The sequence below is a fragment of the Anser cygnoides genome, chromosome 3 (genome assembly GCF_040182565.1).
Source record: "Anser cygnoides isolate HZ-2024a breed goose chromosome 3, Taihu_goose_T2T_genome, whole genome shotgun sequence".
Lineage (NCBI taxonomy): Eukaryota > Metazoa > Chordata > Aves > Anseriformes > Anatidae > Anser > Anser cygnoides.
In genome coordinates, this window is record NC_089875.1 from 25,250,904 (window position 1) to 25,275,190 (window position 24,287).

The 24,287-nt window shown below is 42.0% G+C and overlaps 1 protein-coding gene across 1 annotated transcript in view; it reads left to right on the plus strand.

Moving 5' to 3' along the window:
- The first annotated feature begins 11,065 nt into the window (after nt 1–11,065).
- The window catches only part of KCNH1 (potassium voltage-gated channel subfamily H member 1), a 193,058-nt gene continuing 179,836 nt past the window's right edge, over nt 11,066–24,287 (plus strand). Inside the window, exons 1-3 of the mRNA XM_048057721.2 lie at nt 11,066–11,267; nt 22,780–22,903; nt 23,151–23,257. Of these exons, the coding sequence (XP_047913678.1) occupies nt 11,195–11,267; nt 22,780–22,903; nt 23,151–23,257 (304 nt within the window). The 5' untranslated portion in view covers nt 11,066–11,194. The remainder of the gene's footprint in view (nt 11,268–22,779; nt 22,904–23,150; nt 23,258–24,287) is intronic.

Consider the following 24,287-nt stretch of genomic DNA (forward strand, 5'->3'; position numbering starts at 1 on the left):
AGATTTGTGAATATAGAGTATGTTGAGTGAAAAAGGGAGAAAATGGTATGACCAGGAACCCTTTTGGCAATATCCAGCCTGGAAACTTGTCCTTTAATGCAGAGATTTATAATTTCCTTTGGTATGAATGTTTCATAAAGAAAAGTATGCTCTTTGTCTCCCTAAGCACATTGAGAAAAGCATGCCTGGAATCAAGGTAATTTCAGATAAATTACTCTGCTTGGAGTCTGTTCGCTGCTCTGCTGGAAAATGTATAGGTGTTACTTGTCAAGTACTATGTTTCTTTTATATTAAACACAGCTCAGCTGGCTGGATGCTAAGTGGGAGGCTTAGAAGTGGATAAGGTGAGATTTATTAGCTTCTTCGGACTGATGGTGGTTGCTCTGTTACGTGCAACATTCTTGAATTTTCCATCAGCTCCATGCTTTAGTGGAACCACTGGAAGATACTGGAAGCCACGGGTTTTCTACAGCTCTGGAAAATCATGCCGTCACTCTCAAGCTGGACACTCGCTAGTGTTTCTGAATTTTAGTATTAATATTTTTATTAAGGCTGAAATCAGTAAAGAGTGCAGAAGTTAAACTTTGTTCTATGACTGGCCAGTGAAATGCAATAAAACATCTGCTAACTGACTTGCTGCTGTTAATATCTCCCAACTGAAATTCGGGAATTCAGCTGTGTTTGCTTTATTTTTGTTGTGCTGTCTTCCCACTATAAGCTTCAAAAGCTATCTGCTCTCCAAATCCGGTCAGATTTTTATTTTTTTTTAGTTTAGTTAGCATCCTAGAATATAGATAGTCTGTATAATAAGAACAGTCAGTAACTTCTTCGTGGGAAATGGAGAAAATCATGTTGCAGTTTCTTTGAGAAGTCTAAGAACTTCAGCGATTATAAATACTTTTCTGTGTTTAAATACCTGCCACCAGCCGATCAAATTGTACTCTTCTGAAACCTTTGCCAAAATCAGAGGCTACGATGTGTTGGAAGATGGTGGTGGTTATGCTGAATGAAGCTGGAAATGTTCGGACTTCGCACTCTGTTAAAAATAGTATTTTGAAACCATTTATTTTACTATGGGATGGCTTATCTAAGAGCTAGTGTAATGGGTTAGTACTGATGTCCTCCTTGTTCATTACTTTGATCCTGACAATTACTAAAAGCAAAGGCTGCGGAGGAATTCATTTTGGGGCAGATGCCATAATCTGCATTCCTCCTTGGCGAGAAGCCTGTTCTTGGTCTTTTAAAGATTTGTTAAAGCTCTGAAGCGTAAAGCTTGATATCTTTTGAAAAAAAAAAGATAATTACATTTTCGAATCCTCTAGATACATTAGGAAAGTATCTGTTCCAGCTTTATGTATTTGTAGATTCTTCTTTCAGTGACTTGCTATAGCAGTGAGTTCCACTGACAATGTATGATGACTTTTTTGTTATTTTTCTTTTAATAGAAAAATGATTTTGTTTTCCAAATACCATCTCTTTCTCAACAGGAGAGACGGGTGTTCCTGTTCAGCACTTTCAGCCTCATTATTTCATTTTTGTACAGGTAACCTAAATCTCTGTTAAGCTGTCCCATTTACAGAAAGTAAAGAGGGTTCTGGGTTTAGCTGGTTATCATGATGGACTGTGGGAAAAGCCTCAGTTTAACTGGCTTAGCCTTATGTTACATAGACAACTTGGGACAAGAGGTCACTTCAGAAAGTCAGGCATCATTTCGCTACTTAAATTTGTCCATACCCTCTTCAAAGTACATTTTGGTAACAGCTATCAGTATGTCTTTGAATCACAACACTGGCATTTTGTATTGCCTGAAGATTCTCAGTCTGCCTGTTAATAGCCCATGCACATGGCTGAAAAGGCAGCTTCTCTTTACAAATAATTTTGGTTTAGGGTTATTTGTTTCCCACAGGAAAAAAAAAAAAGAAAAAAAAAAGAAAAATTAGGCATTATAATTTCTCTGGTAAGCCAGCGGATGTTTACTTTGTCTTGTCTTATTTTTGCATACAATTACTTAAACTGCTTCTCACTGGACTGAGCATTGAAAAGCCACCCTCAACAAATCGATACTTAAAGATGTTGGACTTAGGATCATTAACCATAGAATCATTAAGGTTGGAAAAGACCCTTCAAGATCATCTGGTCCACCCATAACTTGCTTAAGAAATGTCGTTTCTTTCTTCTGCGCAGCAATGGGATGTCTGACTTTTCAGGCACCATTTTATTTTATTTATTTATTTTTTTCCAGCTGTGTTTTGATTTCCGGCACTTAGTGAACTGTATGGTAAACTCATGCTTTATTCTTACCTGCCAGTGTGTCTGTTGCTGTTGTACCTGAAGAAATGGCCATTTATTGTGAGTTAATGAAGTTTGTGCTCCTTCCTGTTTTTTCTCCTCCTTTTCTTTCTGTGAAGTAGCAGTACAAAAGGAGCAGACTATGAAGGATTTCATCCTGGGCAACTGGCTCTAGGTGGACCTGCTTGAGCAGAGGGGTTGGAGAAGGTGACCTCTAGAGGTCCTTTCCTCCAACCATCCTGTGATTACATGATTTTTTTTTCTCCTTGCAGTTTATAATACCAAACACTTGCTTGAGAAAAATATCCTTTAATGTACTCTAGAATGAAAAAATGACACTCTGTATTATTTTGTTGTGTGCCTTATCCTGAAAAAAAAAAAAAAAGAGAATCTTATCCCTCTCAGTTTACTATTTAATAAGGATCCAGTCACTGTAACAAACAGGAAAAACAAGGAAGGGGTACTTTGGAAAACATCAGTAATAGTTAATGTGAACAAACCAGTACTGTAACTCTGTACTGCCCACCTATTTAACAAGTGACAGGATCGCATGGAGTCATTGTAGGAGTAATCTCAAGAGATCTGAAAGAACCAAAGGCAGTGGTACTACAGACCTAATTTGAGGCAAATGATGTATCAGTGTGTGTAAAAGTATAAGGAGCAGCGCGGTAACAAGTAGCAGCAGCTTGTTTTGCTGTGTGTCTCAGGCCTTGGACTGTAATAACGTTTAATGCTACAGCATGCTGGCATCTCCTGCTGATTTTTTTTTTGTGGTTTAGGGAAAAAAAAAAAGGAAAATAGCACTGACTGCATGTAACCAAAAGAAGGTTCCTGAGATGTTACAAGAACTTTTTTTTTTCTTTTTTTTTTTTTTTGTTTTCTGTCTCATGGTTTCTGTAGAAAAGTATATACTATTTTTGTAGCAATCCTTGTGTCATGGAGCTGTGCTGAATATTGGAGCCAAGCATGTCTGGACTGTGTAGATGCCAACACATTATTGCTATTAATGCATTGTATTGTTTCCTACTGTAACTATTGTTTGGCTGATTATCTGTATAGTTCAGGTATGCAGCTTAGGAGGGACTAACAAGAGGTTCCATTTTGATACAAATAAAACTGTTAATTAATTTTTCTGAAATGTGTAAGAATTATTTTTCTCTGTGAAAATTTATTATTATAATAGCACTTTATTAGATTTTCTACAAGTAAATATGTTTCTCTTATATCTCTATTCTGTTAAAGAAAACTCTTCAGGTTGTATTAGATAATGCTTTCAGGAATAATGATTCCTCTTCTCCGGTCTGATGCAGATATACTTAAATATAAAACTGAAATCTTGCATTTGAGGATATGGGTGAATAGATTTAGAGTTAGTCTACACTGGGAAAAATTCTCCTTGGGAAGATTTCAGGAGTTAGACTCAACGATCCTTGTGGGTCCCTTCCAACTTGGGATATGCTATGATTCTGTAGTTTCCAGTATTTCTACCAGCGTGATTCTTAAACCAAGAGGTAAAACAAAAAATCATGCTTAAATAACTTGAGGGTGAAAATGCTGGATAGCACTAGGACCTTACCTACAGCTGGGTTTCCACACAAGATTTTAGAAAAATACCCACCTCAGGTTCACTCTCAAACAACATCTAAATACTCTTACGCTGGAGCAGGTGATGTACCTACTTTTTCATATATAGTTCATCATCTTTCATCTTCATTGTATCCCTATTAATAAAGGTGGCTTCTATCCTTGGTTTAAGGATCTATCTAATGAAAACTTGGAGCATTGCTGTCTGGGAGCCTGTTATGATGTCCCTTTGTATTAGCTATCTAATCTTCTGAAAAAACAGAGATAATCCAGGTTTCAGAGTTGCACTCTAAGCTCACTGCGATAGATCAGTTCTGTACAAATATTATGGTACTGCCAAAAGCATCTTTGATAGACAATGTTTCTGCTGTTCTACCATATATAAATGCTTCTAATATGTGTGTTCCAGCCCAACTATTCATTCCCTAACTTTGCCTTCCTTTGTGCCATATACTGGGTTTTGGTTAGGTGACTGGAGTCAGGTTTGGATATTGTGGTGCATCTTTTTTTAAAGAATGTCCTGAAATTTCACTGTCCTGTGTGACTTTACACACAAGCTTTTATATCAGTTAACTGGTATCGGTTGTCTTTGCCTTACAATAATCAATGGAAGCACATGAAGGAATCCTGTTCTGTTCATTTAAATACTTTTGTTTTCATAGAGCATGTATATTCCTAAGTGAACATCTGTAAAACATATGTTTCTTATGAGTATTGTACCTGGCAGTGCTTGAGCTGAATATATCATTAAAAAAAGTAACCGTAATTAGAAAGGGCAATAAAAAACCCTCACAACAGGTATCCATGTATTTACAAAAATCAATAGCCCATCAGACTTTAGGGCCATTTGATATCAGTCACTAGGACTAGGTATGATTCCAGTGCCAATGAAGGCCCTGGAAAAAATGCTATTAAGATACAATCAAACTTACAAAATTAGGATTCTTTTTTTTCTCAGCGCAGCTGCAGAAGATAACAGTACAAGATTGGTTAGAATGAGAAAATCACTAATCTCATTGTAAATTAAAAAAAAAAAAATAAGGAAAAAAAAGTGATACTAAGCTAGTTACAAAGTGGTTTTTTTTTTTTTTTCTTCTCACAGACTCGTGCTCCTGAGTTGTTTAGCTACTTCTCTGCATATCCCTCCTGCTGTCAAAGAACAAGACAAAGTTCTAACTACGTAGAAAGCAAATACTGTGAGTAATCCACCCTGTTGACAGAAAGAGCAGTAAGTGGGAAATACATGAGGAAATGCTGGGTTCAGTAAGACTTTGAAATGAAGCGAGACGAGTTTTTTTTTTTGTTTTCCTCCCCTGGTGTGGGGATTTGGAGGTTGAGAGTTGTTGGTTTCTGTCTGTTGACAAACCTTCTTAAATTGAAATCCTACGAGCAACAAAAATGTTCAGTAAAGCTCTGAGGTGAGAGATCAGCTTTATAAAAAATACAACTAAAAAAAAACAACAAACAAAAAAAACAAACAAAAGCAAAAAATACAAAAAAAGAAAAAAGAATTCTAAGCGTATGTAAGGCAGAAGCAATGAATTACAAGCCTTATGCAAGAAACTCATTCATTGTTTTTAGTGTAGTTTTGTCCTGGGTACTCTTTGAGATGTGTTTCTTGGAGAGGCTACCATAAAGGAGAAACCAGCAGTCTACCACTGTCAGTTTCACAGGATGCTTCTGTCCAGAGAAAAAGCAATGTGCTTTTTTGAGATTGCTTTTTAAATTAAGCTACAGGATTTAGGCTATGTATTATAATTTGGGGAGTCTGTTTCCATATTATTTAGAAATTCTTGTTTACATTAGATCCTTGGAAATTGTTGTACAGTAGAATCCAAAGTTTGTTCAGAAAGCTAATAGTGTTTTGGATCAAGGGCAGTGGCTAAAACTGGATGTCCTTGGGCCAAAGTGGAGACAGGAGTTGGAAGAACTGCTAGCTATCACAAGCGTGTTTGTAACTATGGGTTCCTAGGCTTATTGTGGACAGGGGATGCAAACAGAAATCTTTTCCAATTACTCAGTGAGGGCCCCTGCATTCTGTTGGAGTTTGAGCAAGCCGTGTCTCATTTGCTTCGGTTTGCCTTGGTTTATATTGAGCCAGGCACAGGAAATATGAAGCAAACTGAAATACACAATAAGAACATTAACAGCAAACCTGCCAGACCTGAAGCCAAAGAAACCATGGTTGTTTTCTTTTCCTCCTCTGAGTAATAACATTTCAGTTGGTCACTGACTGATCTGAGGCTGGAAGAGACCACGGGCAGGGCAGGGCAGGGCAGGGCAGGACAGGGTTGAGCTGAGAGGGTTGGTAGGGACACCTACAATGAGGAGAATTGTGATCTGATATCATAGTCAGGATGTTTTTTTCTTTTTTCCTAAACCCAGAAGGACAGTGTGTCAGCTCCTGTTGAAATAAACAGAGATAGACATACTGTCCAAATGGAGAAAAAAAATTGATGCCCTTTTGAGCTATTCTAAGAAGGAACAGTTCTTTCCTGTTAGCCCACACTCCAAATGTTGGATGTATAAATAAAAGACTGGCTGTGTACTCTCTCATCAGTTTTATTTTGAGAATTATTCCATTCAGAACATAGGATTTTTTAGTTATTTTTCCATATTTGTTCCCCAGAAAAAGTCTGGAGGAAATTCAGAAATTCCATAACTGGAAAAGTCCGTATTTAATTTTTGACAAACTTATTGTGGCTGTTTGGGATCGCTAACACTTTTCGGTTCTCAGGTCTACAGACTGATGTGCAACTGGATTATTGCTCTGAGTTAGAAGTCTCATTTAATTTTAGAGTACAGAAATAATCGGGTCTTAGGAACCTCAGGCTGAAACACACCAATGGCTGGAGCACATTGGTTAAAATGAGTTGAAGAAATAAATGTAAGTTTCAGTAAGATGCGTATATGTCTTCCCAAATTCTTTCCTTCTGATAGTCATCCCTGTACTTGTTATACGATGGACTCATCTTCGTTTTAAGGCTGGCTTCTGTTTCTTGTTGCTCTTTTCATAACATAATAAATAATGTTAATCATGAGTAAATAAATACTTACACGTCTGAGTAGTTAGACTGGGGCCTTAGCCCACAGACCGCTGGGGGTAAGAATTTGTAGATTAATGACTGCTTTGTTGATTTTATGTAAGTTAATACAAATAACTTTTTTTTTTATTACAGTTTTTATTCTTTTTTTTTTTTTTAAAAATCTATATGGCATAGTAACTTGTGTACTATCTTTTATGCTTCATTATCATATCAATGCATGTATTTTATTTTGACAGTAAATAACAAAGGCATATGGTAGCAAATGGAACTCAATGTAAACATCCAATGTTCTTTATATTTTCAGGATTGGTGGTAATTTGTTATAACTACATTGTTACATTTTTTTGACAGTTAACTTTTTCAACAAAGGATTATGTTATGTTATGTGAAACAGGGTAGAAATTAAAAAGGCCTCGAATCAAAACTGTGATTTTCAGTATAAATTAATTAAATTCTGAGCATATGAGACTTTCCTAACCATCCTATGTTCCTTTACTGATTTGATGCTGTGAAGGTGAAATGACAAGTCCCAGAGAGCTAATAGACTCTCACAGTAAAAGTCCTGTTCAACTTTGGAAGAAGTGGGTTTGTTCAGACTTAAAAGTGGCAACAGCAGACAGAGGAGCATTATAGCAATTTTTCACATATTTGAAAACTTGCAGAAGGGTTGGTGAATTTTGTGTCCACAGGAGTTTTTATTAGCTTTAAAGACTGAATGACTTAGCTGTATTTTAAGAAAAGCTTTCTTATCTTGAGATTTGCTAGGGGTTGGAGCAGATTACCTGGAGACGCTGTATGGCTGATGAATGGGAGGTTTTTAGGGGAAGTTACAGTAGTATCTCTCAGGAGTGAACCTTGCGAAGAGATGAAAGAAGGTCTCTCCTCTGTGCTTACATTTTTATTTCATAGGTGCCATGGGGTTTAGTGGCATTCCACTAATAAGTACATGGAACTAACGTTTTTATTAATGGCAGAGTTTTCGAGGTATTTTGTGTATCGACACTGGAACTTACAGTCATGTTACTGAATGGGCTGCTGCCAAAAAGGGAGGTCTCAGCTGGTTTTCTTCATTTACCACCAATGCTGGGTTTTCTGTCGGGCTGGTTTTCAGTTCAAGTGGGGTGACACATATGCACAGCTTAGGTGAAGGCAAATCGGCACTTTTTTTTTTTTTTTTTTTTTTGAGCAGCTGCTCAAAGGGATTGTGGAAAAGTACTTAAGGCTCTGCAGCTAGAGGATGGTCCCTTTCCAGAGTACTAGAAGTCCTAACTAGAGGCTTTTTCAGGAAAACAAAAACAAAAACACAGGCTGAAAGAGCCCAGTAATAATATAAAGCTGAATGTCCCCTATAATGGGTGATAAGAGGTCAGTAGTTTGCTGATCACATGAGCCTTATGTAGAAGTGTCAGGTAGTAAGTTCTATCCAATAGGCTTTAGCAAACAAGCAAATTTAGCAATTTGAGTTTTCAGCTTTTCAAAAAAACAAGATAGCTCAAGAGAGGTCCCTTCAGGTAACCATCTGAAAATGAAATCAGAAAGACAGTGTACCTGTGCTGCTTCAAGTGGGGCCTTGCTTCCAGCTTTGTACTATTTGCAAGATTTACCGCTAATGGCAAGAAAATGAGTATAGAATTCAAAATAATCTCAGTGAAACATTAGCACAGTGTCCCTCTGCTCCTTGGTGAAAAATTCATATCACCAGGTGGAATCATATTTTGCAATGGGGAGAAACTCTAAACAAGACAGAAAATAAATGAGAAATTTTCTGTTTGCTCTAATATTTAATTTATTTGCATTATGATGGCAAGGTAGGTGTAACCCCCAACCCAGCTAAAACGATATCTTTGATACGAAATTTGTGGGATCAGCATGATGCTCTGAAAAATTAGATTATCAGAGGTAGATAATCAGGGGCTAGACCAAATTTTTACATGTAAAATGAATGAATGGATAGGGGAACAAATGCAAGACAAACTGCAGCCAGCTATACTTCATGGAGTTCCAGAAAATATATGGCTTTTCTTTCTTACTCTGTGTCTCCTTGCTCCTAATTCTGTGTACTTGCTGATTCAGTTTAATTTTTTTTTTTTTTTTAAAAAAAAAGCCTCCACATTTCTGTAATGTATGCCAGCTGTCAGATGTCTCCAAGACCTAGAGATTCCTGCAGAGCCCTGCAGAGGCTCAGATAGCATGCCCTCTGGCACAGTGGCTTAGAGGAATAATGAAAGTCTTTTGAGATCCGAGTTTTTTCAAAACCTCACTCTTAGTTATTAGGAGTTGTGCAAATTCAGTGTCAAAGGTAACCATTACAATTTTTCTGGGGAAATGGTCATCAGGTTTGTCCTGTGCTGCTGAAGCTAGCAGGGATGGAACAGCATGGGACTCTGTATGTACAGTTGTTGGGGTAGATTCAGATATATAAAGATAGTAATGAGCATTTCCATAGGATTTTTCAAAATACGATTTTCAGGGACAATTAATAGCCTATTTGCAACTTCGGGTGCTCTCCTAACCTGGTTTTCTGGCTATTGTACTGAATGAATGAAAGCTAACGAACAGTGTAGAAGTGGCTCCCATGGCACGGCTATTTCATGAGCTGGGCTTTTAGGAGTCACCCGTCTGTCCCGCTGTGAGAGGGCCTGCTGTGGCTGCCAACACCAGCACGCTCTGGGACTGAACCTGTAGCCCCTGCTGCAGTGACGTTGTTACCTGCCTGTGCTGCTCAGCTCCCCCTCGTACTTAGCATGCATCCCGTGATTTAAAAACTGTGGAGGCAGAAGGCTGGTGGCAGCAGGACCAGGCTTTTTGCCTTTTGGTGACAACCACAGGCCGTGTGGCACAGCTGGATCAAACAGACCGGGGTCTGTCCTCCGGCCCGGAGGCCAAGCGGCCATGGCACAGCTCTCTGGCCCCAGCTCAGTGCTCCTTCCTCCCAAACAGCTGGAGCTGGCTGCGATCCCTGGCTGTGCCGTGATCTGTGGCCATGCCATGGCCCCTGCCCAAGCACTGCCAAGAGAGAGCTCAGAGGTCAGTACCAAAATTTTGTTGGAGTGCTAACAATTAAAAAGCCCGGCTGACTTGGACCATCATCATTGCCTTGCTTTACTTGCTAAGTGTTGTGGGAAATAGCTTTTCCACACGTGTATGATCATGTGAAACATGTCTTAAATGTGCCCTAAGTTGCAGAGCCCGAAGGTGCTGCAGTTACCGAGGTGTCACAGCAAGCAAATGCCAGTGCCAGCTAATTGTGTTTAAAGAGATCCGAGTATTTTCTGTTTGCTGATAGGTGGGTAAAGGGAAAAGAACGAAGTAGTTTTATCCCTGAATGAAAAACCTATGTGAATTGAATACTTCAGAGAGTTTAAGACCTGTCAAAGGTTATATATGTCAAAGGCTCAGGGGAGGCCTTATTGCTCTCTACAACTACCTGAAAGGAAGCTGTGGGGAGCTGGGGGTCGGCCTCTTCTCACAGATAACTAGTGATAGGACTGGAGGGAATGGCCTCAAGTTGCACCAGGGGAGGTTCGGGTTGGAAATGAGGAGACATTTCTTCTCAGAAAGAGCAGTCAGGTGTTGGGACGGGTTGCCCAGGGAGGTGGTGGAGTCACCGTCCCTGGGGGTGTTCAAGGAGAGGTTGGACGTGGTGCTTAGGGACGTGGTTTAGTGGGTGACATTGGTGGTAGGGGGATGGTTGGACCAGGTGATCTTGGAGGCCTTTTCCAACCTTTATGATTCTATTTAAATATTTCATCTCATTGCTTCCACTGAGCTGTAGTAGTAAGTAGCCTTAAATGATTGTAGGAAGGGGCTGAGCTCAGCGGGCAAAGCCTCGGGGGGTCGAGGGTGTCAGGCCAGCCGCCTCCCCGGGCCGGTCGTGAGGTGTTTCACAGCGCACTTCGAGCTCCCAGGCCGGTGACGGGGCAGCCGGCCCTGAGGGACCGAGCCCCCCTCAGGGCCACCGCTGGGCCTCGCTCCCCGCCGCTCTGAGGCGGCTCCGAGCTCCGGGGCCCGGACGATGGCGCTGCGGCACCGGCCTGGAGGCGCCGGCGGCGGCGGCGGCGCGGCGGGGCGCTGCCCGGCAGGGGGCGCCGCGGGGAGGTCCGGCGGCGGCGGCGGCGGCGGCCGCGGGGCTGCGGTGCGCGGGAGGCGGCGGCGGGAGGGCTGATGCCGCGCGGCCGTGCCCGCGGTCCCGGCGGAGGCATGGGGCGGGCGGCGGAGCGGGGCTGAGCCGAGCCGAGCCCTCCGCGCCGCGCCACGCCGCCGGCAGAGCGACTATGGCCGGGGGAAGGAGAGGGCTGGTGGCGCCTCAGAACACCTTCCTGGAGAACATCGTGCGGAGGTCTAACGGTGAGGCGGGGGCTGAGGGCTCCTCGGAGGGGGCAGCCGGCGGCAGGTGCGGCGGCGCCGAGCCTCGCCGAGCCCCCGGAGCGGGCAGCCGGGGGCCAGGCGGCACCGGGAGGCGAGGGGGCTGCGGGGGGGTCCCCGCCGGGGAGAGCCCGGCGCTGGGCACCGCGGGGGGCGGCGAGTTGGGAGGGAGTCGGGCGTCTGGAGGGCTGAGGGGAGGCAGCGATGGTTATTTTCTTTTTCCCCCTCGGAGAATCGCGCCTCGAATTTCGCCGTTCGTGCGGGTATGCATTGGCGTTATCCAGGTTCTCGCACTCCGGGACTTACCCTCGGGAAGCCTTGCGGCCGTGCGGGCGGCTGTGTGCTTGCTTGAACCTGGGCACGGGCGGTTTTTGGAGGCTCCAAGTTCTGCCATCTTTAAGGCTCCCTTGGACTTGGGTGCCTCGGACTTACGGGGTTAAGAACTTGTGGTGCGACCGGGAATACGCAGGATCGAGCCCTGCTCCGAGACAAGGCAACAGGACTTAATTAAACAGTAGTCAGTCGGTTCTGATAAGGCAAAGACAATTAACCCTCCCGATAAGCAGCTAGAACCTCAAATTATCCAAAGAGTGATTTTCAATTATTTTCAATTACGGGATATTATTGAGGGGAAAAAAAGAATCGCCTTTGGTAGGAACGTGTTTTCACACGGCATTAATCGTGAGGCTATTTTTACAGGCTGCCTTTCTCTGCAACTTCCCTATAGAAGGGGGTGGAAGCTGCCTTCCCGAAAAAATACTAGCCGTCCTCGTAGTGAAGCCTGCCCTCTTTTTACAAAATGAGATGTCAACGTTTCATCAGATTCGTGTTGCTTCTCTAGTCTTCTAACACCGGTTAGCTAAGGCTTTTCTCAAAACTGTCGTGAGTTCGGGAATAATTTCCTTCATTAAAAACCAAATTTCTCTGTTGGCTCTCAGTGCCAAGAAATAAAATATTGCAAAGTGCAATAAATGGGTTGAGGTTTGGAGATGGGGGTATCGTGCAGGAGAAGCTTTGCTCCGTTTCTTCCTATTTTCCCCCATTGTTAAGAAGGTGCCGTAACAGAGCGTGGTGCCAGACAGCACAGGTAAAATGACAGCACTCCATCTCCAAATGCTTAGCAAGTCCCGCGGGCTGTAATAAATACAGGCTTTTAGATGAAGCCTGGTAGGAAGTGATGCACCCTTCAGACATATTAGGAGAAGCTTTGGGAAGTGACTCAGGTTTAGCAGCCCATTTCTCCTGTAATGTGCCTTCTAGTCCTTGCTGTAATGCGATGCCGTCACATACAAGCGCTGCATGATTCAGTTCTAACGTGGGACCATCAGCATCTTCTGACGTCCGTGGCTGTCAGGAGACGAGCACGGTGTCCCCATTCTCCTCAGCCGGCAGAGCTGTGTCGTCCAGCGCAGGGACGGCATGGGAACAGCCCAGTCCTGCGGTGCCTGCCTGCTTGGCCTTTGAGATGCCCACGGGACGAGCGCTTAAACGGGCCCATAAACTTTGAGGTTTGGCTCCCCCTTCTCGGTTTCATTCGATTGGATAATAACGTGACCCACAGTGAAACTATCTAGCCCCTTTGGGATTTGCCAAATAAACCCCGGGCTTGTTGTCAAACTCTATTTGCTGGCACCTGTGGGCAAGTTAAGTAGTGCCAACAGATATTGCATTGATACATATATAGCAATGTTGTTAATTTGGGGATTCCCTTTGAAAGGAGAGGAATTTGCTCATGGAACTGAAGGAGGTATAACTGAGTAAGTGCTTCACTTGAAGGCACTTGTGTATGACGTGCATCTACAGTCACAGGTGAAGTGAGAAAAATACGTTCTTGATCCAGGTTGTGCTGGGAGATTTAACTCAGTGAAAGAGGGTTATGGTAACAAAAAAGTCATTGGCATGCAACCACTTTTGGAAGCATTACTCTAAGGACAGCACAAGGGATGCCATTTTAACCAGTAATTTAATAATTATTTGGACAGCCTTTCATATTAGGTGTGAGACTGGCAAGCGGATGCACCTTCAATGGCTGGAGGTAACAGCAGTATCTATATGCATGAAAGTTCAGGGCTTTTCCTTTAGGGTTAATATTTTGTTCATATCACACCATCTGTAGCAAGACGCACCTCAAACTCCAATGGCCTGAAGTCTCCTTATGAGTTTTATGGATGAGAGTTTCCTCTTAGGTTGCAAATCAGCCGAGATGGGTTCTCATCCGCTAAGCGCCAGACAGAATCGCTATCCTAGGATTACAAGCTGCAAAAGATCTCCACTCCACAAACTGCGGAAAGAAGGAACTGAGAATTTGTCAGCCCATCTTGGGATAGGATTGCCTTAATATAGCACACATGGGAAAGAATGTATGAAATGTCATCAGCCTAGACCTGTGGTCCTCATTTGGTCCTCCGTGATTTCTTCTCACAAGACCTTTTGGATGAAGTGTGAACGCTAAAGTTCTTCCTTTTTTAAAGGAGCATCTCTGACATCCTTCCTGTTGGAAGTCTGGAGGAAAAAAATAAGGACCGGGGACACTACAACCCTGCTTGTCGGTATTTAATGTTTAAAAGCTGTGTTTCTGAACTAGCCGTGTAGCTCTAGAAAAATAAATGTTGCATGTGGTGCTTGGTCGACAAAAATTTGTTTGAAGCATTGAAATATTTAAAGGCCCAAGCACCCAATGGGACAGAAAATGAGCCCATGCCATAAAACAGTGCAGTACGTAAAGAATTGCTAGCCTCTGATGGTTACTGCTAATGTGATATTAATGTTTTTCTTGGGTAATGTAATACACCCCCAGTACACAAGCACTATAACAATAACAGTTATAATCTTGGTTCATGGCCAAGGCACCGAATTCAAATGGCGTGGCATGTTATAGAGAGAACTGATTCTGTGATATTCTGATGTTTTATCAATAACTGGAGGCAAAAATACTTTTATGTTCACATAAATACCAGCTGGATTCTGCAGTCCTTCCCTGTTGCATGAGAATTTAGTGCGTGTAAGGATGGCAAAAGAGAGCCCTGTGTTTCCATGGCTTAGGAATTTCAGTGGAAGTCACAGATACTTTTCTGATTTATTGACAAAACAAGGAGGTTGGAAGAAGGGGAGGCTTGAGGGCATAAGGCTTGTGCGGGTTTAGTCTTGCTTCCCCTGGGAGCACCCTAAGGAGAGACCAGGTGTGGAAGCAAACCTTTGATGGGGAATGCAGTGAGTCCCCTGGAGAGGGAAAGAAAAAAGCACCCTGAGAAACAAATCCTGAGAATAACAGGTATTTCCATGATTTATGGCATTACTTCCACTGGAGACTGAAAAGTCCCAGTACAATAAACATTCTGCAACCTGGGCCTGCTAACCTTGTACCGCTGCCCGAGACCTAGGAGAGAAATTAACTTCATTATAAACAGCCCTGGAACTGAACAACCTGTTTTTGTGTTCAGCCAGAGACAAATGGGACGGAATCTACGACAGAATGAAGAACAAAACGGAGTTTTATTTTCGTATTTTTGCACTTTAATACAATGTTTATTTAAATGAAATATTTGCAAAGGATCCTTAACCTGATGGCACTGTTTCTGCTGCAGCCTGGCTTTGCTGCTTGCCTCCGGTTCCGAACCCATGAGCCTGGAGGCAGAGACATGGCTGCAGCTCATCCGATTAGGGTCTAGAAGCAGTGCAGGCATGCTGCCCCAAAGGCAGGGTTTACTAGTTTAGGTATTAGCCTGTTCAATTCCAGACTCTGAGCTGTTACGTTGGAAGGGTACGTATGTACGGACATGACACGTTCCGCATCGCTCTTCTGTGTGCGATGTGCCCAGGGTAGTCGTGTCCTGGGTATCGCTGGGCTGCGTTGTACTGCCACAACACCTTTGGTAAATAGCATCAGTCATCAAGAAAGTATTTTCATTCTGAGAACAGGAGTGCTGCAGTTGAAATAAGGAAGCATGGTTTTGGGGTGGAGCAGGTTTTTCTGTTTCCTTCTGATAGAATATGTTTGGTTTCCTGCCAGTTCATAAATTCCCAAAATTTACAATGAGTCTTCAAGCAACACTAGGTGAAATTCATTCTTTGCAGAGGGCCAGCTCAGAAGCCTTGTGCTGCAGGTAAATTATGTCCCAGTGTGAGCTAGTGAGGTTCTATCTAATAGGGAAATGTAGTTTAGAGACTTTTCAGACAAAAGTACTGAAATGGACAAACTTAACTGGGTGCAGGGAAGAGCAACATTGAGGCTTTCCTAATGCGTGTCTTGGATAGGTTAAGCTATCCTAATTGTCAGGGCTCCCAAACGAGCTGGTTTGGAAGCCTGGAGCAGATCTCCAGGAGGCTTTCTTCTGCATGCTCTCAGTTAAAGGCTCATCTATTTTCCTGACCTCAGTAGGTTAACTTCAACATGAAAAATGGCAATGGAATAGATGGGTCTGCCGAGAGACTACTCCTCTTACCTTGTATGGAAGGATCTTTGCCGAAGCCAAACCTTGCAAAAGATGGCTGCAAAACTGCTGGGTAAGATGGTGCTGAGTGCAGAGCAGAGTGCAGAGTGGCGTTAGCTGAAGATGTTGCTTCTCTTACCTTTACTGTGGCTTGCCCTATGCAAAGCAAAGTGAATGTTATCCTCTACAAATCTGGCATCCAGTGGTTGAACTCAAGTCTGTGCCCTTTCATAACTAATCCTACAAGACTGCATTTCCAAGGTTTCATGTAAAAACACGAGTGCGGGTCTGTCTGTTGGCACTGATTAAAACAAGACATCGAGATGTGCAGGCAGCAAACCTTCAAAAACTGCAAGAGAACAACTTGTAGGTTCTCTGTTAAGGACATTTTTCCAAACTGAGAATGAAACAAAAGAAAGGAGTTTGTTTCTTCTTGATCTTCCTTCTTTTCTAAGTTACCAATTATGGAGGCACCTTTATTTTCATCCACGCTGTTGTACAACTCGTCGGTACATCAAAATGTCTATTGACTATTGGCATTTTTTTTTTCCTTGGTACATCTTGAGTTGATTATAAAATGTTTCTTTGCTGGCTGTTATTAGGCCAGAAGCTCCTAAATCTGTGTGCACATCTTTATGCATTTAGAAATGCATTGACAACCAGATTTCCTTAAAATGACTTTTATAGATAGTAAGAAAAAAAAAGTACAACACAGAGATGATAGATAATGTGCTTTAAAATTAATGTTCTGAAAGCTCAAGAAGTTCTACTGTGATAATTCAACGTATCAATCCATTTCTGCATTAAATCCTAGAACAAGGTCGTAAAACAAATCTTAATGAAACCCATTCATTGGAGAATTTGTTAATGCATTTTTGTAACTCGTATAGCTAAAAGTGAGCAGGGAGTTAGGTCTTGTCAAATGCTTTTAAGGCTCTTGATGGCTGTAGCTATAATCAGTAAATCAAAGGGCTTTTTTAAACTGACGTAAGACCCCTATAATTGATGCAACCAAATCATGCTTTTCCCTGGATTTCTTTCAAGATCAAACTGGAGGGGGAAAACCTGACCAATTAAACAGTGAAGTTGTGCTGTTAAACAGTGTTTTGAATGGAGCAGTGGATGACTTTTACAGCTGACGAACTTTCTAATTACTGAAAATTATCTCATGCTAACGTCACTTTTGTCTGACTTTTTTTTTTTTTTTTAATTTTTCAGTATGGTCAGTACTTCAGAGATAGGCACAGAACAATGCTGTGCATAAATTACATATGACAGCTTCTGTGCACTTCCCATTTCAGCTATTCATCTTCCATTTTTCTGCTCTAATTTCTATTTTATTTTTTTATAATACAGATAATTAGAAGATTTTACAGCTACTAATGTTGGTAGGATGTATTATTCTTTTCAGTTTAAACTTTTTTCGTGGTAGAGGGATACAGTGAAATGCTTACTATAATAATGCATAATAATAAATTTTGAGATGGAACCAGTAGTTTTTTATCTATTACTGCTGGCTGAAATTGGCATTCATTTTCTGTAATGATTCAAAGTGAGTCACTTGAAGTTGTTGTTTTAGTTGGCGTCTCTCTGTTATTTGTAGTAAGTATGATGAGATACATTTTTAAATAATCCTTTTCAGCCTGTACTTGCAGTATGCTCTGCATACAGTGTAAGTTGTGTTTGAATAGAGTAATATAATGTCTGCATTAGTGGATTTTTTTCAAGTTCTAGCAGCCAAGAGTTTTTAAATCTTATATTTTTTTCTGTAAAATACATATTTTGTTATTTATAACTTCTACAAAACGTGTAAGCTAAAATGAATTTATCTATAGGGTTTTGTAATACATTGTTTTACGTTAGATTGATGCTGTGGTTTAAAATAGTTTGATCTTAATGTTAAGGATATACAATTTTGAGGCCTCCATACCATTATTCTATAGAGAAATCAATTTTTTTTTTTAAATAGGATATTTGAACACTGATGCTTTCCTACTCTAGAAATGAATGCTAGGAGGTACTGAGTGAATGTATGTATCCATGTAACACCACTGACTTCCATAGCAGAGTGAGGGTGGAAGAGCAGGATTTTGTCCTATTACTTTTATTCTACTAAGTGAATAGTTTTTTGGGCCTTTGAGCAGCTTTGTACTTTCTTTGAATGCAGGTACAGCACTTGTGTTAAGGTGCAAATTTGGTTGAGTCTTGTGTATTTGTCCCTGAAGTGTGAGCCTTGGATCACGTAGGTGCAAAGAAAGGATTGAATAAGTGGTGGAAATTCTTTTCAGTTTGACTTAATTTGTATTGATTGAGGGCCATATTTTGACCTCAGAAGTTACATTTGAACAACATAAGTAGTCTCGGTGACTAAATGCTGCTTTTTTTTTTTTTCCCCAAAAGGTAAGACTAAACATGAACAATACACACGTACCTATCCTTTGCAAACTGTTAAAGCAAAAGCATGGTATGTATGAGCTGCGTGGCTGTAGCAGTTTTGACAGGTGTACTTATAAGCAGCATTCTATTTCCACACATTGGGTTCCTTACAAGAAACAAAACCAACTCTTTCTTTCCCATGTCAGAATGATACTACTGGTGATACAGGTCACAAGTTTGTAAGTATCAGGATTGTTTGGAAACTTACCTGTCCCCCATGCTTAAGCTTAAGCTGCTTGATGCCCAGCTAACAGAACAGTAACTAAGGAGGCTGTATCCCCCGCCTCTATCCTCAGTCGCCGTGGATAGGGTAGCAACCTCTCCTCAGTGAGCTAGTCCTGACTGGCTGCCTCTGTGAGATGTCTCTTGTCCTCAGGTGTTTTGGAGCTTAGAGCTGATGGACAGTTTCCATTAAATAGAGCAGTGCAGAAAGCAACACAATTCTGTAGATAGCAGAAGTTTTGGTGGGGCTGGATGTTGTAGAGGCTTGCTGTCACTGCTGGTAAAGGATCTGTGTTATTCAGAACGGCATTTTCTGGTTCTTCTGTGACGATGCATTTTGCAAGTGGAGGAAAGCACTGGTTTCGTGACTGAGCAAAATCCATCCTTACATTGTGGAAGGAGTTAAAATGCTGACCTGGGAAAACGCAGGCTAGAGAATATGAAGTGGGGCATTTCACAAAGTAGCCAGCGCTGCAGACCCTGGTCACAGAAGCTCTCCCTACTTCTGCAAGTGATTGTGCTGCCTGTGAGATGCTGCAGTTTGTACAGGTGTTTCTGCAGCAGGAGGTGCTTTGTGCTGCGCCTCTACGCGTTTCTGTGCCTCCCAAGTGTCTGGCTCAGACTGTGCCAAGCGCAGCACAAGCCAGAACCCCGAGCCTTATTCATATGCGTTCAGACTCTCCAGCTCTGAGCTCAACTCTTGTCAGGGCTGATAAGAGGAGCCAGCAAGGCTTACAGCTTCTCCTTGGGCTGGGCAATACTGCTAAGCTAATTGGCGTTGTGTTAGAAATTGATTTCCTGGTAAGGGAGTCCTTTGAGTCCTTTCAGAGAGGTACCTCAAATCACTAAATAGTTTGAATACAGCAGCTATCACATGTGCATTTTATCCTATCTTTGAAGAGACTTTAGCAGTGGATTTCTCCTTCGTGGTCTTCCTCTGATCAGCTTCTGGCCTGGCCTTGTTGACCCACTTGTGAGTACTGTAGAGGCCTTGCTCTGTGATGCTCCAAGAGTTCACCAGAGCATCCCTCGTGCTTGTTGTGCAGCAAAGCCACAGCTGCTTCCTGGCCTCTGGGACCCTGTGTCCCTGCAGATGGAAAGGCAATATTTGCCTCAGTGGCTGTTATTTAATATTTTCTTATGTTAGGAACAATTGTTTAGCAGATTATGAGCTGTCTCCAAGCAGCACGTTGTCAGGGATGTCAATGCAATTGAATGTAAATGATAGCGATGAGAACAGCCCTTCTACCTCCGGGTTATCTGTCAGAATAAACTATGCAGGGGAGTTACAAGTGGGAGTCCTTGTTTTACGCTGTGTCTTGCCAGCATTCGCACAGGCAAAACACCACTGCCTGAGAAGAAATGCAGGCGTGTTCTCCACGTAGGCACAGAACTACCTTTGTATCATTGTTTTGTCTTCAAAGAGATCTGGGAAGATGAGTGAGTAACTGGAAAGAAACTCCTATTTGTCTCTGAGACCCCTTCTTTACTGTGTGGTGTGAGGGCAGAATCTGTCCCCTCCACGCGCTGTGTGGACGCTAGGGCCTGTGAGGCCACAGTGGGCTAAGGAAAAAGAAGTGGGTGCAGGAGGTTGGGAAACCATTAGTGCAGATTGCCTGTCCCCTCACAGCAGCGTCAGGAACAGGGAGTTGGTCACCCTGAGCCTGGTATCTTCCCAAGGAAGGTGGGCAGAGAGAGGTGGCTTGGAAACCTCTTCCCCGGCCTAGCGATTTGGGTGCTGCTGTGCTACGGCTTCTCTTGGCGGCCTGGCTGCTGGGCAAATGGCTTCTCTGTAGGCTTCCAGCGACACAGGGAGTTCTAGAGCGCTGGTCCAGCTTCAGTATTTACTTTGTGCGTTTGTGTCAAAGCTATGTAAGACCTGGACCACAGATGGTGGGTCAAGGTACATGAAGTGGAAACTTGCTAGACGTGAGACACATATCAAACAGTGGGATCCCCAAAACCTCTGACTTGCTCCTTGAATCGATAAGTGCACGCGTTTTTGCTGTTGAAACTTGATAGTTACATAAAGGTCTCTCAGTGTGGTTGTAACTCTCATCTAAACCCAACCTGGATTCTTAGATGAAGCACTCTACCCCCACCTCCCTGGAAAGGCTCACACAATATAGGCTAACAGGATTGCCTCATATGGATGCATAAAATACAGCAATCAAGCCACACTGACTTAAAAACTCAAATGGTGAGGATGTTGGCATCCCTTCTCTTCAGCAGCTTGATGGTTAGAGCAGTCATTCAGGACTTGAAATGGAGGCTGAGCTTTCACTTCCCTCAGGTAGCCCCACATCTCCTAGGAGAACACCCAAGCTGCTAGGCTTTCAGGAGGGAGGAAAATGTATGCATGTTCTCTAAGCAATCTTTGGAAACTCTGGTGGTCCAAAAAATCGGGCTTCATTGGCCAAAAGGTAGGCGAGTGAGAATGTGATTCTTTAGCTCCTGCTATAGTAGCAAAGAATCTTGGGTGTTATCTGTGAGAGCTGGGTTTACATAAAATCTGCAAGAAGTGGTCTTACATTAAAATAGTTGGCATCATAAGAACTACAGGAGAGGAAAAAAACTCGATCTTAAAATATGAGAGCTGGGCACCTAGGGGCTAGGCTGTAGCAGTCTCGCCTTTCAGTGCTTAAATCCCCGTGTAGACTTAATGCCTTGTTTTTATCTGTAGAAAGGGGTTATGAGCACTGTCCTACCTCATGGGCTCTCTGGTAAAAGTAGGATCTGCATGGTATTGGCCATCAGAAAAGTATGCTATATAGCTTTTAGTAAAAAAATACCAAAAAATGAGCTTATTTATCTAAAGACAATGTTGAGATTTAAGTGTGCAAGGAAGGTCATTGCTTCAGTTAATAGAAGCTCTTCAAGGAGCTCTTGAAGAAGTGGAGAGAAGGGTAAATTACCTTTTGAGAAGGGGAGATGGTGAGAAGGAACAAATGCGTGAAATAATCAACACCATTCAGATCAGGGCAGAACACAACCTAAGATTTATATTTGCATATTTTTTTTGTACTTCCTGATGAAAATGTAAAAATATCCTAACAGTGCAGAGCAGTGTTTATAATAGACACTCAAAAGCACTTGCTTTAGCAATGAGAAATGACTTGGCTTACTTATTCGTAGGAAGGGGTAAAAGACATGTATTGTTTCTGGAACAAAGTACTTCAACCAAGCAAAAACCATGGTATTTAGAAGAGGCTGTGAGAAACAAAGCAGTTAAGCTGTCCTGAAGTTATACTACTGGTATATTTCATTCTAAAGAGTGTATAAAGATACACTTAATCTTGCTCATGGGATTGGGCAATGGATTTAGATAGCAACAGGAATGTTTTATTTAAACCTGCTTGAAGTTTGCAACAGGACAAAACATTTTGAAAGAGGAAGTTAAAATAAACAAAACTATTTGCAATTAATAGGTAAAAAGTCTTGTTTGTGTCTCTCAGTTGCAGGAACTATTGATGACAGCTATGTATATTTGAGCAGCTGGGGGCAGATCCTCAAAAGCAGATAGCATAGCAGATACCCTTAGAGGCTCCCCTTCGATATGGATGCCTTGAATCTCATGTGGCTGCCTATGCCTTCTGTCAAAAGCTGGGGGTTCTCTGCAGCTGTGAGAGGAGCCACCATCTCCTCCTCCTGCATGTCAGTGCCCAGACACCAATGCTGCTGTCTGTCGTGGCACAGGTGTAGACAGTTGGCTGCACAAGAGCCAGTGCAGCGGAGAAGCAAGGTCTGGGCCTAGGATTGAGTATATTCATTGTTTGAATGGAATATTAATCATACAAAAGTAGCATTCAAAGAACCGGTGAGAATGGAGGTTTGAATCCTGCTCGTTCTTTTTTTTCTTACTGGCTGAAACTCATTCTAGCCTGTACAGTGAACAGAAAGGTCTTTTTGCTGTTGTAAGTATGGAGCCTAGCTGTCTGGTGTCTAGTTTGGGGTGCTGTGCTGTACACATCATGCAGGGAGTATTTGAGCTTGTGTGGCCAGGAGTGAAGGTTGTATATGTTCAAATGAGAAATACCTCTTGTACTGTTTCGGCTTTGAAGAGGCTTCTCATTCAAACTCGAGTGTCATGGTGGATCAGTGTATGTGGCACAGGGGGAGCCAGTCTGATGAATCTGTCCTTAGTCAAGCATGAATTTTACCTGCTTAACATCATGTGTTTCATTTGCGTAAAATCATCCTCCTTATCTGTGCATGAGTAATTAATATTTTCTTACGATAAAAATTGACTTAAAACAGGGAGTAGTCCTGTTGACTGCATTTGGAGTAGTATCCGGGAAAAAAACATGCAGGAATGGAAGCAATGAGTTTGGGATCCCAAAATGAGTCTTTCTACTGATGCAACCGTAGCCTTGTCTAATGTCTAACTGATGTGTTCTTTCATACAGATACTAATTTTGTCTTGGGTAATGCCCAGATAGTGGATTGGCCCATTGTGTACAGCAACGATGGATTTTGCAAGCTATCAGGATATCACAGAGCAGAAGTTATGCAAAAAAGCAGCACCTGCAGGTATTTGGGAACAGATTTATTTTCTGTTAAATAGCTTGTAGTGTTGTGCTTCTTGCTTGAGGAAAACAGTAATCTGTTTATCCCAGTTCTGTCTTTTATCTCCTGGGGCTGCGTCTGTCAAATATGCTTTTTCAGGTGAAACAAAATCAAAGAAGGGCTATTTCTAAATAGGTTCTTTTCACACTGTAAACAAATGGCTTTGTGTCTTTGTCTCGTATCTGACTTGAATTCCTTGCTTTATTTGCAGTTTTATGTATGGAGAGCTGACAGACAAAGATACAATTGACAAGGTCCGACAAACATTTGAGAACTATGAGATGAACTCCTTTGAAATCCTGATGTACAAGAAGAACAGTAAGTAGTTGATTGGTTTGTTCGTTACTGTAGGTGTGTAAAATTGTTTTAAATCATAACACGAGCTACAAGTCTGCCAGCCTGGAGTACTGTGTTTTACGTAGGGTTAAATAAACCCCTGTTCTGCCAGCTGATCTACAAGGGAGAAATGAGAACATTAGGGATGAAAGTCACTCATGGAGGCAGAGGAAGCTCTAATTTGTTCTGACCTTTAGAGCAATTCGTGTGTGATGACGACACTCAAGATTTCGTTAGCAGTGTTAATGCCCAAGCTAGGTTTATGCAAACAATTATTCTTACAGAGAAGTTACTTTTAATTTTTTTCTCAAATTTGATATAGTAAAACCAGTGTTTAGATATGGCTTCATAATAAAAGGATGCCATATTTTGTTTTAGAAGTTGAACTACTTCCTTTTGATGTCTTGTGATGAAACTGTCTTTGCTTTGCATAAAACTACTCCTTAACTGTAGCATGACTTTTTTCTAGGAATTTTAGTCTGTCTGTAACTCCACATGTCAGCAGATGAATACTTGCCCAAAATTTGTTGCCCCACTCCATGACTATGGCATTGCACAGTTATTTTCATCTGCCTAATATGACCTGAAGTGCAAATTCACTGGTGTCTTCAGGCTGGCCAAATGTCAAGCTAAAAGGCTGCATTCTGTTACCTTCATTTTGCTCTTAACGATTTTGTTTTCTAACCATGAAACTGTTAGTGTCTGTGTACAGGGCAGGGTACCTTGCAGAAGCATCCTGCTAGCAACTTCTTCCCATTACTATGATGCTGTGATGATCAGTTTGATCAGTCTTGCTGTGGTGGGCTCAGGGTTTCTAACCAGAAAGTATAGCAATAATAGTATCACATAAACTGCTATGATGCGATTTTCAACAGTTAACCTAATTGCTACCTTATTCTTTGTCAGAAGGAACAGTTTTCTGAGGAAACGTAATCCCACCTACTTTTATGCATGTAGCCATTGGTCTTTCTGTTGAAATGACCAGCTAGTATTGAGCGTGGAAGCAGTGTCA